At 38.8% G+C, this 17137-nt stretch overlaps 1 protein-coding gene across 6 annotated transcripts in view; it reads left to right on the top strand.

The window, feature by feature from the left end:
- TUT7 (terminal uridylyl transferase 7) overlaps positions 1-17137 on the top strand; it is a 65469-nt gene that overhangs the window by 17969 nt on the left and 30363 nt on the right. For all 6 annotated transcript variants that reach the window (XM_007969659.3, XM_007969663.3, XM_007969658.3 and 3 more), the window contains exons 11-15: positions 7723-7875; positions 10704-10884; positions 12263-13338; positions 13740-13890; positions 16551-16637. In XM_007969659.3, coding sequence (XP_007967850.3) covers positions 7723-7875; positions 10704-10884; positions 12263-13338; positions 13740-13890; positions 16551-16637 — 1648 coding nt within the window. The remainder of the gene's footprint in view (positions 1-7722; positions 7876-10703; positions 10885-12262; positions 13339-13739; positions 13891-16550; positions 16638-17137) is intronic.

Here is a 17137-nt window from a genome sequence, read left to right on the forward strand (position 1 = left end):
AAAGTCTTTGAAGTTTTCCTTTCACCTTGATCTAGGAGAGACAGGAATTTAGGATAGGATCAAATCAGTTGGACTCCTGCACCTAAAAAAACCGTGAAACAAGTTGGATAAGTTGCCTTACTCGCTGCCATCTTACTGAGTGAGGTCTGCTTTTTCATGTGTCTTGATCTCTAAGTAGTCATCTGTCATTAACATGAGAATGCAGGAAAAAGAAAAACCTCTTCTGGTGATGAGATTCTCCTAAGGATACTTCAGGGTAGTACAGATACCCTTTCCTATGGTCAGCATATTATTTCCTTGTCAGTGATACCAGAAACTCTCTAAAGTGCTCCTCAATTTGATTTTGATTGGATCATTTGTTTATTCGTAATTTAATGACAAAAGCAGGTATGTGGTGATCAAACACTGGATTGAAATCGTTGAATCCGTTAAGGCACGCTACCACCTGAACCAAAATGATCCTGTGGTTTTCAACATTTTAAACTAGTTAGGAAGTGAAGAGAAAGGAACTAATATTTATTAAGTATCTTTATGCTAGATATTTTACATACATTATTTCTGCAGAAAATCCAATGAGGTCCTCATAATTATGTACACGAAAGTATCTAAATGTTAATTCCTTCAAAATATTTAAAGCACTGTGTATACTAGTCATTGTAGTAGTCCCTGAAGTACAAAGATGGACAAGACCAAATTCCCTGTCAAGAAGTTTAGTGTATTGTACATATGTTTTCTGATCTGTCTTTTCACAAATCTTTTAGTCATTCTGTCCCAGCCTACCCAGATCTCTTCCATGTTGGAGACTCCAACCCTCTCCGACCTTTATTCCCGATCAGAAATCTCATTTTATTGTCCTTAAATCTTGATATGATTGAGGTTAATTATAGTGAGTTGTGAATGAAGAATAATTTTGTATTATACAAACCTAGTCCTTAGCAGATATTCATACTTTAGAGATGCCAGATAATATAGTAGAAAAAAGGGTAATTTTCAGGTTTAATAGCACTGGGACTCATCTCGGTTTTGCCATTCACATCCTTGAGCAAGTTATTTAATCTCTGAGCCTCAGTGTCATTCTGAACCTTAAATGAAATAATGAATGTAAAACTCCTGAAACAAGGAAGGATAACAAATGTTATAGTCCTTTCTTTCTTCAGTAGAAAGTCAAGTTCCACTTATGGTGTGGAAGTGTGAACTCCTAATCAAGTGATCCTTCTGCAGATAACAACTATAAACTCTGGGCAAAATACAGAAACAACAGCATGAATATCCTGCAGACTGAACAAATGCTAACAGGCTTTAGAGGGGAGTCAAAACTTGGAGCAAATGACCAACACAGAGTGAGTCTCCTGTTTTTCTGTAGCTCTACCCCTAAGGGCAGCTCTGATTTAAAACAAAAATCAGTCCTCTTCCTGGCCAGAGGAACCAGGGCCACCAACAGATAAGGGGTACAGGAGGAGGAACTGAAAGGAAAGATAACAGAAGTGGAACCCTTAAAACCCTTAAAAAGAACCCTGAGTATAAAAACTCAGGATGTCTCTGGCCAGCTCCTGAACCAGTTTAGTTTGGCGTGAAAGGAACCCAGAAGTCGTCACTCTCATCCTCACAAGAAAAAAAAGACCGAACAAACGGAAAATCAACAATCCTTTTTGGATCCATCAGACAGACAGTTGATGTCATGGGCAAACCACTGCCCCCAAAATTAGAGAGCAGGGTAATACAGTGAAGCACAGCTTACCTGAGCAGAAGGCCAGGAGTGGAATCCTGCCACTGAAGCCAATACTAGGGTAGAAAAATTTAAAGTGTAATTGACAAATTTCCCAAGGCTCAGTTTGGACAAGCTTGAGGGTTAAAAATTTGTCCCATGCTTAGGAGGGCTTCCTCAGACTTTTGTGTGAGTTATACCTCCAGGAATCCCACTAAGTTCTGAGGGTAAAGACCGGAGAAAAATCTCCCAGTGCTTCTGGCAGGATGAGAGGAAAGGTAGCCATTTAGAAATAATGTCCAGAGTGTTCTTTTATTATTGAAAGCCTGCGCTCCAGAGGTACTATTTCACTGAAGCCTAACCACCTTGGGTTTTACTAGCCAGGAGAAGGGAGGTACCTAACTCCACCCCTCTAGCCTTCCTTTCTCATCTAAGTAGGGGTGGTAGTAGGAGGACTGGGAAATATTTATGAAGGTCACAGTCTAGGGGCACAGGCTCACTAAAAGACTGAGACCTAATCTTAGGACTATACAGTGTTTCCCCTCTCCAGGAATCACAAGGTCTGAACTACAAGTCTCAGACCTTTTGTAAGAAGTCTTTAGGGAAACACAAAGGCAACAAGGGAGACAAAAACAAGGACACCAGAGGAAGTTTCAGCCACGACAACTGCAGAAAACAGTAAACATCCTAATTCCCAGCCAGATAAACAAAACCTCATCCTAAAGCCTCTTTACCCAGTATATCTTGTCCAGCTTTCAACAAAAAATTACAAAGCATGCTAAAAGGCAAAAAGCACAGTTTGAAGAGACAGCATGTATCAGAACTTAACTTGGATATGACAGAAATGTTGAAATTGTCAGACTGGTAATTTAAAATAATAATATGCTAAAAGCTGTAATGGAAAAAATGGACAACATGCAAGAATAAATGGGTAATATAAGCTGAGGAGTGAAAACTCTTAAAAGGTTTAAAAGGAAATGCTAGAAATCCAAAAAATTGTAACAGAAATGAATAATGCCTTTGGGCTCATTAGTTGACTAGACATAGCCAGGAAAAATCAGTGAATTTGAAGTGATAGCAACAGAAAATTCTCAAACTGAAAAGTAGAGAGGAAAAAGGAAGAGAATACCTAAGAACTGGGTCAATTAGTCAAGATTGAAACGTATGTATAATGGGAAGACCAACAGGAGAAGAAAGAGAAAAAAGAACAGAAGAAATAGTTGAAGGACTAATGACTGAGAATTTTTCAAAATTTTAATGCCAGACTCCTAAACCAGGCCTGTGTGGGGCAGACTGAATATAGTTAGGAGCCAAGGTTTAAGGAACTGATCCAAGATCTGAGCCACAATGTACTGGAGGTGTGATAATTTCCAGTTTGCCTAAACAAGTTAATTACCTGCTGCTAAAACAAAAACACTTTTTAGAGTAAAATAAATGATTCAAAATTTTAATAATGTAATATTTACAATATCTAAAATATAATCCAAAATTACTCAAAAAAAGTCAAGAAAGTGAGACCTACTCTCAAAGGAGAAGAAAATGAACAAAGGCAAACTCCAAGATGAACCAGATGCAACCGTCAAAGACATTAAAGCAGTTGTTATAGCTATGCTTCATGACAGAGGAAATAATACACTTGGAATAAATGAAGAGATAGGAAATGTCAGCTAGAGAAGTAGGAAATATTCAAAGAACCAAATGGAAATTTTGTCTGAGTGGACAAACAGAAAACACTCAAATGTTAGACCTAAAACCAGTGGTATCAGTAATCACCTTAAATATTGATAGACTAAATATCCCCACTAAAAAGCATAGATTACCAGAATTTATTTATTTGTTTATAACTTTCAGATTCAAGGTACATGTGCAGGCTTGTTATACAGGTAAACTCGTGCCACGGGTTTGTTGGACAGATTATTTTATCACTCAGGTACTAAGCCTAGTTCCCAATAGTTTTTTTTTTTTTTTTTTTTTTTTTGCTCGTCTTCCTCCTTCTACCCTTAACCCTCAAGTAGGCCCCGGTGTCCATTGTTCCCCTTCTTTGTGTCCATGAATTCTCATTATTTAGCTCCCACGTATAAGTGAGAACTTGTGATACTTAGTATTTGGTTTTCTGTTCCTATGTTAGCTTACTAAGGGTAATGGCCTCCAGCTCCATCCATGTTCCTGCAAAAGACATGATCTTGGTTTTTTTATGGCTGCATAGTATTCCACGGTGTATATGTACCATAGTTTCTTTATCCAGTATATCACTGATAGGTATTTAGGTTGATTCTACATCTTTGCTGTTGTGAATAGTGCTGCAGTCAACATTCGCATGCATGTGTCTTTATGGTAGAATGATTTCCGTTTCTCTGGGTATATACTCAGAAATGGGATTCCTGGGTTGAATGGTAGTTCTGCTTTTAGCTCTTTGAGGAAAGTGTTCCCTTTTTGCCGCAACCTTGCCAGCATCTGTTTTTTGTTTTACTTTTTAATAGTAGCCATTCTGACTGGTGTGAGATGGTATCTCATTGTGGTTTTGATTTGTGTTTCTCTAATGATTGGTGATGTTGAGCTTTTTGCATACGCTTGTTGGCCGCATGTATGTCTTCTTCAGAAAAGCATCTGCTCATGCCCTTTGCACAAACTTTTTAAGGGGGTTGTTTCTTTTTTTCTTGTAAATTTGTTAAGTTCTTTATAGATGCTGGATATTAGACCTTTGGTGTATGGTTTGCAAAAATTGTCTCCCATTCTGTAGGTTGTCTGTTTGCTCTGTTGATAGGGCTGTGCAAAAGTTCTTCATTTTAACTATATCCCATTCAGAATGAATTTTAAAAGCAAGACTATATTCTGTCTGGAAGAAATAAATTAAAATGTAAAGACTTATAGGTTAAAAGTAAATGGATGGCAAAAGATATAAGTTGTAACCAAATGAGAGAGGCTATGTTAATATCAGGTGAGATGGATTTCAAGCAAAAAAAACATGCCAAAGACAAAAGGGACATTTTATTAGGGTAGGGTCAATTCATTGGGAAGACCAAACAATCATAAATGTTTGCATCTATTAAGAGAGCACCAAAATACATGAAGTAAAAATTGATGGAATCTATTCTACCATCAGACAAGGAGACTTTAACAGCCTTCATCAATTGACTGTGTTAGCTAAACAAAAAATCAGTATAGGCAATATAAACTGATAGACAATACCAACCGCCTTGACCTAATTGATATTGGTAAAACACTACACCCCAAAACTGGATAATACATATTTTTTTCAAGTCCATATGGTACATTCATCAAGGTAGACTACGTGCTGGTTCTTTTTGTTTTTTTGATGTAAGAGACAAGGTTCCACTATGTTGCCCAGGCTGGTCTCAAACTCCTGGGCTCAAGTGATCCTTCTGTCTTGGCCTCCCAGAGGATGGCCTATGCTGGTTCTTAAAATAAGTCGTAGTACATTTGAAAGGATTCCATAGATTGAAGAGGAATTCAAGTGGGAAATTATAACATATTTTGAACTAAATAATAATAAAAATATAAGCTATCTTAGCTTGGCATAGTGGCACACACCCTAGTCCCACCTCAGGAGGCTGAGGTGAGAGGATTGCCTGAGCCCAGGAGGTCGAGGCTGCAGTGAGCTGTGATCACACCACTGCAGTCCAGTCTAGACAACAGAGCAAGACCCCATCTCAAAAAAAAAATAAAAAAAATACAAGATATATAAAATTTGTCAGATGCAGCTAAAATAGTGTGCATAGGGCAAGTTTTAGATTTAAATGCTTAAATTCAAAAAGAAAGGTCTTCAGTGACCTAAAGGTCCACCTCAAAAAGCTGGAAACCAAACTGGGTCAAAGACCTAAATGTAAAAGTTAAAAACTCTGAAACTCCCAGAAGAAAACCTGGGGAAAAAACCTTTGCAGAAAGGATTTCTTAAAAGACTACAAGCATAAACCATATCAATAAAGAAGAACATTAAGAAATTAAACTTTATCGAATTCTAAAACTGCAGCTCTTCAGAAAACATCACTAAATAAATAAAAAGGCAAGCTACCCAGTTGAGAAAAATCTTGAATACATACATCCAACCAAGAAACAATCACTACGCCTCATATTTTCAAAGTGTTTTCTGTAGAAGACTAGTTAAGTCTGTCAACAAATCTTTACTAAGCAGTTACCATGGCCAGGCACTAACAATTGGGGGTTACTGTTAAAAGTGGTGAACGGGGCCAGGCATGATGGCTCATGCCTGTAATCCCAGCACTTTGGGAGGCCAAGGCGGGTGGATCACCTGAGGTCAGGAGTTCGAGACCAGCCTGGCCAACATGGTGAAACCCCATCTCTACTGAAAAAAAAAAATAAGAATTAGCCGGGCATGGTAGCAGGCACCTGTAATACCAGCTACTTGGGAGGTTGAGGCAGGAGAATTGCTTCAACCTAGGAGGTAGAGGTTGCAGTGAGCCGAGATCGTGCCACTGCACTCCAGCCTAGGCGACAGAGTGAGACTCTGCCTCAGAAAAAAAAAAAAAAAGGAAGTGGTGAACAAAACACAATCCTTGCCCTCGAATTTATACATCCACTGGGGCAAGAGACTAATATATATATATATATGCAGTGGTGGTACTTTCTCTGAGGAAAAATAAACCAGGGTAAGGAGGACAGAGAATGATAAATGTGGAGCTCTTTAGAGAAAACGTTTGAACAGAGCTGAATAAAGTGAGAGAGAATGAGTCATATTCTCTGTCACTTTGTTAGGGGGAAGAGCATTTTAAGCAGAGGGAATACCAGGTGTCATCCCTGAGTCAAGAAGATAGAAGAATCAGAGAAGTAGAAAAGGGCCAGGTTACTCAGACCCTGGAAAGGAATGCATGAGTGATTAGAAGGATCACTCTCTTCTAAACCAATGAAGTAGCCCATTTGGTATAAAAATACATTTGGGAAATGTGATATCACATCCATACTCCATCCCGTATTATTTTATTCATTAACCTGTTTTTTTGTTTGTTTGTTTGTTTTTTGTTTTTGTTTTGAGATGGAGTTTCGCTCTTGTTGCCCAGGCTGGAGTGTAATGGCACCATTTCGGCTCACCACAACCTCTGCCTCCCAGGTTCAAGCGATTCTCCTGCCTCAGCCTCCCGAGTAGCTGGGATTACAGGCATGCGCCACCACACCCAGCTAATCTTGTATATTTAGTAGAGACGGGATTTCTCCATGTTGGTCAGGCTGATCTCGAACTCCCAACCTCAGGTGATCCGCCCACTTCGGCCTCCCAAAGTGCTGGGATTACAGGCGTGAGCCACCACGCCTGGCCTGTTCATTAACCTGTTTTAAAGGCTGTGATGAATCCCATCATACAATGAAGAAGCCTGTTCAGCTCTGTTTGACATTTCATGAGCGTTTTCAGCCAGACCATTTTCTTTTGCATTAACATTCATTAATAGCACATAAAATTTACTTTGAAAATGTCCAGCATAACCAGAATTAATAGTATTTAAAATTATTTTCTAATTAACTAGATCTAGTTCTTGTAATTTTCATTTTCTAGCAATATAGTTGTATTTATTAAGCAGTTACTATGTGCTATATGCTACAAGCAGATACTACCTCTATCTGAGTGCCTTATGGTCATTTTTTAATATCATAACCATCCCCTGAAGGAAGTCCTAGTGTTAGCCTTTTTAAAGGAACCTGAGGCCTACAGAGAGTAAGTACCTTACCCAAGATTGTACAGCTAGTATATGAAGGAGCTGAGATTTGGGACCAGGCAGTTTTACTTCAGAACCCATGACGTCAGCCACTAGGCCATTTTGCCTACTCTTAGAATATTTACTGAGGAATTATTTCACAAAGTCACCATTCCTTTAGCAAATCAAAGCCTTGTTTTTTACTTTTAAAAATATTTTTAAATGTATAGATGCTAATTATATCTTTTGTATTTTCGATGAACTCTGAATATTTTTTTTATTCCAAGATTAGTAGGCTATGTTTGATATAAAATTATTTCTATCTTATTTTAACATGTGTCTGATTTTTCCTAGATTGAAGGATTCTCATTAAGCAAACTGGGGAATTTCAACCTTAAAGACATTGAAACAGATGTTGTGATCTGGGAATATACGGACAGTGCTGCAGGGGATACAGACGCAGCGAAAGAAGAGGCACCAAGAGAAACGCCCATTAAAAGGGGACAGGTCTGTTCTCGTTTGTTTCTAGTTGTCAATTTCAACTGCCAGTTGTGAAGTTTGTGGATTAGTCAGTCTCCTCTTCTTTCCTTAACTATCTTAACTATTTCATGGCTCTTTCATTTGTCAGTCTATTTAGTACCTTGAATCGACAAGTAATGAGAAAAGGTTTAAAAAAAGTTAGATCACTAAATCCACAGTTATTTATGTAGTTTCTTTGTGCCGAGTCCTTTGAAAGAGATTCAAAATTCAAAGGTAAATCCGTATGTATCCACAAAGAGCTTAGTCTTAGGTGGTATTATGAGGTTTGAATGTATGAAAGGTTAACTAGCTTTCAGTTACTAAAATTACAGCGAATGCATATATGATTTAATGTACTGCTCCCATACTGTTGGGGGTGGGCAGGGGAATTTATGCACAAGGAAAGAATAGCCATTAGAATTTCAAACAAAAATCTCTGCAATGTCATGATCCTAGTAATAAAATAAGATTCTCTCCCAAATAGATGAAAGACCCCTGATCTTCCCATTACCTTTTGGGGTAAATTGACAGTAATATACACAAAATTCTTGGATTCAAATCCCAGCTCTATACAAACAAGTCATGTCACTCCTCCAGTTCATGTTTTACTCGTGCCTAAAATGAGGAGTTAGTGGTGAATCAGATTTTCCAGTTGTGTTTTCTAGAATCCTTGAATACTGGGAGGAGGAGGAGGAGAGTGGTGGTATCACCCTACCACTGCTGCCACCAGAACCACTTTGATCTGTTTCTTATTTGGAGTCTCTGTAGTGGAGAAGAGTATAGGCTGTGGAGCCAGAATATGTGAATTTGTATCCCAGCTCTCCCACTTCCCAGCTGTGTGTCCTTGGGCAAGTGACTTAGCCTTTCTGTGCACCAGTTTCCTCCCTACTCATGGGGATAATATTGGTACCCTCTCATAGGGTTACTTACAGAATGCTTAACTCAGTGCCAAGCATGTGGTGAGCACTCAGTAAATGTTAGCTGCTATTCTTATTTTATTTGAAAAAGAAAATGTTCTCTGTTTTAAAGAAAACCGGTTTAAGTTCCTGTAGTCTAGATATTTCAAAGGTCTCTCCAGTTTCATGTTACGGTATTATCGAGTCATTTCAGTGAGATGCTTAAAAATCCTTTGTAATGCTGCTATGGATAAAGAGGTAAAATGTAATAATGCTTAAAATTTCTGGGGGGTTTATTTGTGTCCTCAAACTGTAGTGTTTGGGACCTAAACAACTTCCATTTTTAATCAGTTCTGCCTTGTAAAACCACCAGATGACTTTATATTACTTGACACAACCTTTGTGGTTGAGAAAAATATACCATTGGTTTTGAAGTTTAATATAATAAAGTATGATTGGAGACAAATTTGTGCACCTTAGAGGAAATTACTTTTTTTCGGTGTGAATTATAGGAAAAGCTATTGCTGTAAATCCATTTAATGCTTTATTTTTACATTTTTATGTTATTTGGAAAGATTAATCATGCTGCCACTTCTGAAATAAAGTGAGCCTCAGACTCTATGGGGTTGCATATGGTGTGCACTGTACTGAGATCAGGAGACATTGAGATATTGTTCTCATTCGGCCCCTACCGGGCAGTGCAACCTTCTGACAAGCCATGGGCACTCGTGGGGCTTCAGTTCCTTCTCTTGTAATATACAGGAGTTGAACTAGATTACCTCTTAAGAGCATCTTACAGTTGTGACATTGTGTTTCAGTGATATATGGATTTCTTGTACTTAAAAGGCTATACCTACGTGAAAAAATACAGAGAGCAACCAAGTCTGCCAGATGCTTTCCCTTGTTTCTGATTTAATCCTCATAACTATCCTGTGTTATAGGTGGTATCATCCCTACTCTGCAGATAATGATAGCGACCATTTTTTGAACACTGTGTGCCAGGCACTGTGCTAAGCACTTTACAGACACTATCTCACTCAGTCCTCCCAACAACCCTATGAGGTGGGTACTGTTATCCCCATTTTTCAGATGAGGAAACCCAGGCTTAGACAGATTATAGACCTTGACCCGGATCATACACGGCTAGTACATGGCAGAGTTTGGATTTCAAATCTCAGCTTGTCCCAATCCAAAGCCAGTTCTCTTAGCCACTGTGTTGTGCTACAAGTCTGAGAATGAAGAAGCTAAGTCACAGAGCAATTAAGAGATATGACGTGGCAGAATCTCTATTTGGGCCCATATTTTCCCCTATCCTAAGTAATATGTGCTTTCTAATATATTATATCGCAGTTATGGTCCAACTTGTCAGAAGTCTGTAACTGTAAAACGAGTGTCAATTGCTGATGGCAAGAGTTACTTGACTTTAAAAACCTGTTGCCACTGACAGAGTCAGTGTGCTTATGTAGCTTCTCAGGGCAGCGAGGGGAGTTTTTCCTTTTTCTCTATGCCTTTAGCTACTGTCCATTTTTGTGTGTCTGTGACTATAAAGGTGCCTCCAGCAGCAGTAACAGGAAGAGTTCAGTGCTGAGAATATTAGCAACCTATGCACAGTCCTCTCCACCTGTTATTAACAGTTCAAAATTAGGAGCGCTGTCTGGTTAAATAAATAAAACCCATCTTGTCTGTTCCTGTGATAATGACTGGATTATAGCATACTCTAATCCTAATAATGCAGTGAAGTAATGCTGTTTTACCACAAACGAAATAGAAGTTAGAATTGATTTATCTAGATGAATTGTCAGGCTTATATCTTTGTTAAGGTTTTCCAGATTTTTTAAATTTGATACTTGAATGATCTTTAATTTTCCAGATTGTACTTGCATCTGAAATAACCTGTATGTTTCTCTTTGCTATTAATAGGTGTCATTAATATTGGATATGAAACACCAGCCTTCAGTACCAGTTGGGCAGCTCTGGGTGGAATTGCTGCGATTCTATGCTTTAGAATTTAATGTGGCTGATTTAGTGATAAGTATTCGTGTCAAAGAATTGGTATCTCGGGAATTGAAGGATTGGCCCAAAAAGCGCATTGCCATTGAAGGTATCTCAAAATGTTTATCTTACTCCCCCCGACTCTTTTTTTTTTAAAGGTACCAGTCTAACAGCATGCTTTTTATTTCAGTCTCTTTTCAGCTCCCACAAGTAAGGTAGGCCTGCCCTCAAAGGGAAATAAATAGTTAGAATCTTGCATGTGTTACTGTGGGTCATTTCAAGGAATCAAACTGTTTTCACCCTGGGTTTTTAAAGTATAAACAACTTGAGTAATGGCTGGCTGAGTCCTTGCTTTCTTTGTAGATTGCTTAACCACTTAAATGCCTAAAGTATGTTTTTCACAGTGATGTGTAAATCCCCCTTTCCTCTTTACCATTCTCACCTCTGGATTTTTTAATTCAGTCCATTTGTTGAAGTTGTTTAGTTTTGCAAAGGTGAGGACAATGCTTTTTCTCGTCAAAAATGTCATTCTCCATTGGATTCCTCTCCAGTAGAGAGAATGAGTAGTTATTTTTGACATATCTACAGTAACATTTAGAACTTATTCATAAAAACACATTTTTAGTGAAGGCTCATTTAACTGAAATCACTTTATCAAAGACACACTGATGTGCCCTATAGATATCATTAAATGAACTAGCTCTTCTCAGCTTTGCAAAGTCAGGAGGTTGAAACCCCTCTAGAAATCTTAATTCTCCTCCTTTAAATAATTTAAAGAACCTCCTAAATGGAATTCTCTTATTTTTGCTTGATTTTTTTTCAAGCTTTATGTTGCATAAGAGGGTTTTTTTGCATTTTGCATAAATTCTGTGTGCAATCATGGGGATCTCACATTTTTAAACCCTCCCCTGCAGTTTCTGTGGCTCAGCTCTTCTGGCCAATTGCCTAACCTGCTGGAGTTCTAGGGGAGGAGAAAAGATTGAGAGAAGTGGTGTCTCCTCCTGGTGCCTCCCTCTCGCCCCTGAAATTCAGTCCAGCCAATTCAGTGATGGGGCTTCCCAGGGCAGAAGAGTGGAGGTAAGCTCGATAAACCGCAGGGCCTGACTGAGTGGGGAGGCAGAGCACTCAGCAGCAGAGCCTTGTGGGAAGATCTTCCTTCCCAAGGGCCTGAGAGCCACGCTGATAACATCTTTTCTACCTCCACAGTCACAGAGCACAGTAGGGAGAAGGGGTACTAGTTCTGAACGGAGAATGGCTTCCCTTCATAGAGCAGATGTTTCAGAAAATACTGCTTTTTGTTCTTAAACTCTATTTTCTTACTCCCCACCCCCAGTTTATTTTTTTTTTAAAGCCTGTAAAATACAAGATAAATTTTACTGTTGTTTGTTGTCTGTTTTTATCTGCAGCAGGCTAAGTTTTAAGACATGAAATACAGTAGTATATGAAGAGATGGATTTTTTTCTTTCTTTTTTTTTTTTTTATTACAGATCCCTACTCTGTTAAAAGAAATGTGGCAAGAACCCTAAATAGTCAACCTGTGTTTGAATATATACTTCACTGTTTAAGGACAACATACAAGTATTTTGCTCTTCCACACAAAATTACAAAATCCAGCCTTCCGAAGCCTCTGAATGCAGTTACATGTGTTTCAGAAGTAATAAATCATGATCCAGATGTGCAAACAAAAGATGATAAGCTCAAAAACTCAGTTTTGGCTCAAGGTCCCGGTGCTACCGGTTCAGCTGCAAATACCTGTAAGGTACAGCCACTTACTCTTAAAGAGGCTGCTGAAAGCTTTGGAAGTCCACCAACAGAAGAAATGGGAAATGAACACATCAGGGTTATCCCCCCTGAAAACTCAGACTGTATCCGAGCAGATGTTGACTATGATGATTACAAGGATGATAAAGTACACCATCAAGAAACAGGAAGGAAAAATGAGAAAGAGAAAGTTGGTAGGAAGGGCAAGCATCTGTTGGCTATTGATCAGAAACGTGGAGAGCATGTTGTGTGTGGCAGCACACGTAATAATGAGTCAGAGATCTCTTTGGATTTAGAAGGCTTCCAAAATCCTATAGCCAAAGAGTGTGAGGGACTTGCTACTTTAGATAACAAGGCTAATCTTGATGGAGAAATTATAGAAGGTACTGAGGAACTAGAAGGCCCTCTAAACCACTTTACCCACTCAGTACAGGGCCAGATTTCAGAAATGATTCCCTCTGATGAAGAGGAGGAGGAAGACGAAGAAGAAGAGGAGGAAGAAGAACCTAGACTCACCGTTAACCAAAGGGAAGATGAAGATGGCATGGCTAATGAAGATGAATTAGACAACACCTACACAGGATCAGGGGATGAGGATGCCCTATCTGAAGAGGATGATGAGTTAGGCGACCCTGCTAAGTATGAAGACGTGAAAGAATGTGGAAAACATGTAGAAGGAGCTCTCCTAGTGGAACTTAATAAAATAAGTCTTAAGGAAGAAAATGTATGTGAAGAAAGTTCACCTGTGGATCAGTCTGATTTTTTTTATGAATTCAGTAAACTTATCTTCACCAAAGGAAAGGTAATCAGTACCACCACTAGTCATATATGGAACTAGGAGACTTTAAGGAATTTGAATGCATTTAATTTCAATTTTTATGTACTAGGAGTTTTCCTATTTTGGTAGTGTTTAACAAGTTGGCCTTTCATTCTGATATGACTGCTCGCTCTCCTTTCCTCCTTAAGACTCATGGGAATTAGCAGAGGAAGGGAATGCTATTAGTAGTGAAAATAACTACCTCGTTCTCCTAATGATACCATAGGATGTCCCCAACTCTCAGATCATTTGAGTGGACGCATGTTACATTTTCATTTCCTTTGGAAAATGAATAGGAGACTATGTACTTTTAAAACATGATTCCAGACTCCTTTATTTGGCAAATAAAGTGTTAAGTCTTGTTTTGCTTTGCCATATTCCTGCAGTCTCCTACGGTAGTGTGCAGTTTATGCAAACGAGAGGGTCATCTAAAGAAGGACTGTCCTGAAGACTTCAAAAGAATCCAACTAGAACCTCTGCCACCGTTAACACCCAAGTTTTTAAATATCTTAGATCAAGTCTGTATCCAGTGTTATAGTAAGTTATTCACGTTTCTTTTGATTTGTCAAAATATTAAATTGACATTTACTCGAGTCTTTAGAATCACTATCCTATTTAGGTCTCTAAACACTAATAGGGAACAAGTCTATTCCATTCTCCATTGTATCCACAAGTGTTCCATGTCATGTCTGTTCTGTTTGGGACATGCAGTAATTGTCAAAGAAAGATGAGGAAAGATACAGGGAGGATCTTTTTTATTTTTTATTTTTTTAATTTTTTGAGACAGGATCTCACTCTGTCACCCAGGCTGGAGTGTAGCAGAGCAGTCATGAGTCACTGCAGCCTCGACCTCCCAGGCTAAAGTGATCCTCTCACCTCAGCCTCCCAAGTAGCTGGGAGCACAGATGCATGCCACTATGTCTGACTAATGTTTTCATTATTTGTAGAGAGACAGTTTCCCTGTGTTACCCAGGCTAGTCTTGAACTCCTGGGCTCAAGCAAATGGAGGATCTTATTTTTCAAGTGTCTTCTGTATTTTCTTTTATTAACAGCATAGTTGTTGCATCAAGATATATAGCAATCATAGCAGGTTTCTTTTTTTGGAGGGTGATAGGGAGACAGGGTCTTGCTCTGTCCCCCAGACTGGAATGCAGTGGTAAGATATCAGCTCTCCACAGCCTCTAACTCCTGGGTTCAAGCAATTCTTCTGCCTCAGCCACCCAACTAGCTGGTATTACAGGTGTGCATCACCACACCCAGCTCATTCTTATACTTTTTGTAGATACAGGGTTTTGCCATGTTGGTCAGGCTGGTCTCAAACTCCTGACCTCAAGTGATTCACACAGCTCCGTCTCCCAAAGAGCTGGGATTGCAGACTTGAGCTATGGCACCCGGCCAGCAGGTTTCTTTTTAAAGCTTAGTATTAAATATTAAATATCTTACCCCATTTAAATTTTCCATTACTCTGCCAAGAAAAAAAAATTTTTTTTGTTTGTTTGTTTTGAGATGAAGTCTAGCCCTGTCACCCAGGCTGGAGTGCAGTGGTGCGATCTCAGCTCACTGCAGCCTCCGCCTCCTGGGTTCAAGCAGTTCTCCTGCCTCAGCCTCTTGAGTAGCTGGGATTACAGTCATGCACCACCATGCCCGGCTAATTTTTTTTTTTTTTTTTTTAAGTAGAGATGGTGTTTCACCATATTGGCTAGGCAGGTCTCAAACTCCCGACCTCCAGTAATCCGCTCGCCTCGACCTCGCAAAGTGCTGGGATTACAGGCGTGAGCCACTGCGCCTGGCCAAAATTTAAAATTCAAGTTACTTGAAGCCTGGATACACTTTCCTGGCTAGTTGGGCTCTGTAAAGGTTGGTGGCATTATTCCTCCTGCTGTGTAAGCAGATCCAGGCCCCAGAAAGAAGGGACCAGGTTATATAATAGTTTTTGAAAAGTTTGCTACAAAAATGGATGGCCTGTTATAAGCCAGGATACAAAGTAAGGATGAAGATAAGGGAGGGACATTTTCTTCCAGAAAAAAGATATTTTCTGAAGAGTCTCAGTTCATAATTTTCCCAAAATGGTTGGAAGAGAGGGTAAAATCTCAATATGAATTTCAAAATACTGTCTCTGTGAGGGGCCAAAAGTTGCCTTGCTGAGGATCTTTGTAGGTCTTAAAATCAGAGTACTAGCATTTCCCAACTGGCATCCTTTGAAATGATTTTCTAGATGCAGTGAATAATATTTCATCACCAGAAGTATACCCAGGCCAAGTAGGGAATAACGCTACACACTCCCTTCTCTCTTAGGGACGGTCGATCTCCTTTGGAGATTTCCAGGACACATTAGCATAATGAAGGCATCTGAGAAATATTATTTCTAAAATTTGAACATAGAATACTTTTTGAGTAACACTAATTACTAGCCTACATAACAGCCCTTTAAGGAACACGAGTTTGGGGAAGCATTGGTGTAGAGAGGCTTAAAGTTTTACAAAAAGAAAACATTTAAAGGAGAGATGTTCAGCTGCTTAAAATGAAGGAGCTTGTTTCACATGGTTCCATCATAGTTGTTCACCTGTGCCAGAACACACATGTTCTTAACCAGTGCTTTTTTTTTTTTTTGAAACTTTTTTTTTTTTTTTTGATATTATGAACTGCAAAAAAACTAGGTTCTCCTTAGGGAAAAAAAATACATGCAAATGCTCACAAACTTTTAAATTCCCACTTTAATGGGGTGGTGATCCCTGAAGGCCCTTTCTGTAACCCTGGGTGTCTTTCAGGAAACCCAGGTGGAGATCCCCTGTTTAAATTACTTTCCATTTCAAGAGCACTTCTTAGATTCTTTCAAAAAGGATATTTTAAATTTTACATTACTGTTAAAAAACTAGCCAGATATGGTGGTACATGCCTGTAGTCCCAGCTACTCGGGAGGCTGAGGTGGGAGGATGACTTGAGGCTGGGAGGCAGAGGTTGCAGTAAGCTAAGATCACACTGCTTCACTGCAGCCTGGCCAACAGGGCCAGACCTTGTCTCAAAAATAAAAAACAAATTTTACCTTGTTAATGCTGTCTACTGAGAAGATACAACAATTTAGGAATTTTAAAGTTTAAGCTTATAAGTTTTATTTTCTAAAAGATAATTTTTTTTCAGCTTTTTCTAAGAGCGTCAACAGTCTTATCTTGTCAATATGTCTGTTTATCTTTAAACAGAGGATTTTTCTCCAACAATTATAGAAGAACAGGCTCGTGAACATATTCGGCAAAACCTAGAAAGTTTCATAAGACAAGACTTTCCAGGTAAATGATTTATTTTTTATTTTTAAGAAAAGTAGTGTGACCTTTCTTCCAAATGAGTTCTTGTGTTATAAGCACACTGATTTTGAGAATCAGGGTTTCCGTCGTTTTGTGATATACCCAGGATGGTCCTTGGTCTGCCAAATCCTCGTTTACCGACAGAAACAGTATAGGGTTTATTCTAGCAAGTGCCTAGTGAATTTCACTGAATACTGTGTTTAGAGTCAAAACTAAGTTTACATTATTAAATGTGTTGAGGTGATCTAACATTTTCCTTGAAATGTCTTTGCATTTAAGAATAAAGAAGCACCTGGTAATCTTTGTTGCCATATACAGCTTGTATGTAAGGGAAGCTTTGAGAGAAAAAGATTTTAGAATAAATGCCCAGTTAATCAGAGAGCATAAGTGTGAGATTAACATAGGATAGTTAAACAACTGGGTGTGTTTGATTCATGAAAGGGCCATTTTGATCAAAAATTAAATGTACTCAGGTAATTAGTTAT

This window comes from Chlorocebus sabaeus, chromosome 12 (genome assembly GCF_047675955.1).
Source record: "Chlorocebus sabaeus isolate Y175 chromosome 12, mChlSab1.0.hap1, whole genome shotgun sequence".
Lineage (NCBI taxonomy): Eukaryota > Metazoa > Chordata > Mammalia > Primates > Cercopithecidae > Chlorocebus > Chlorocebus sabaeus.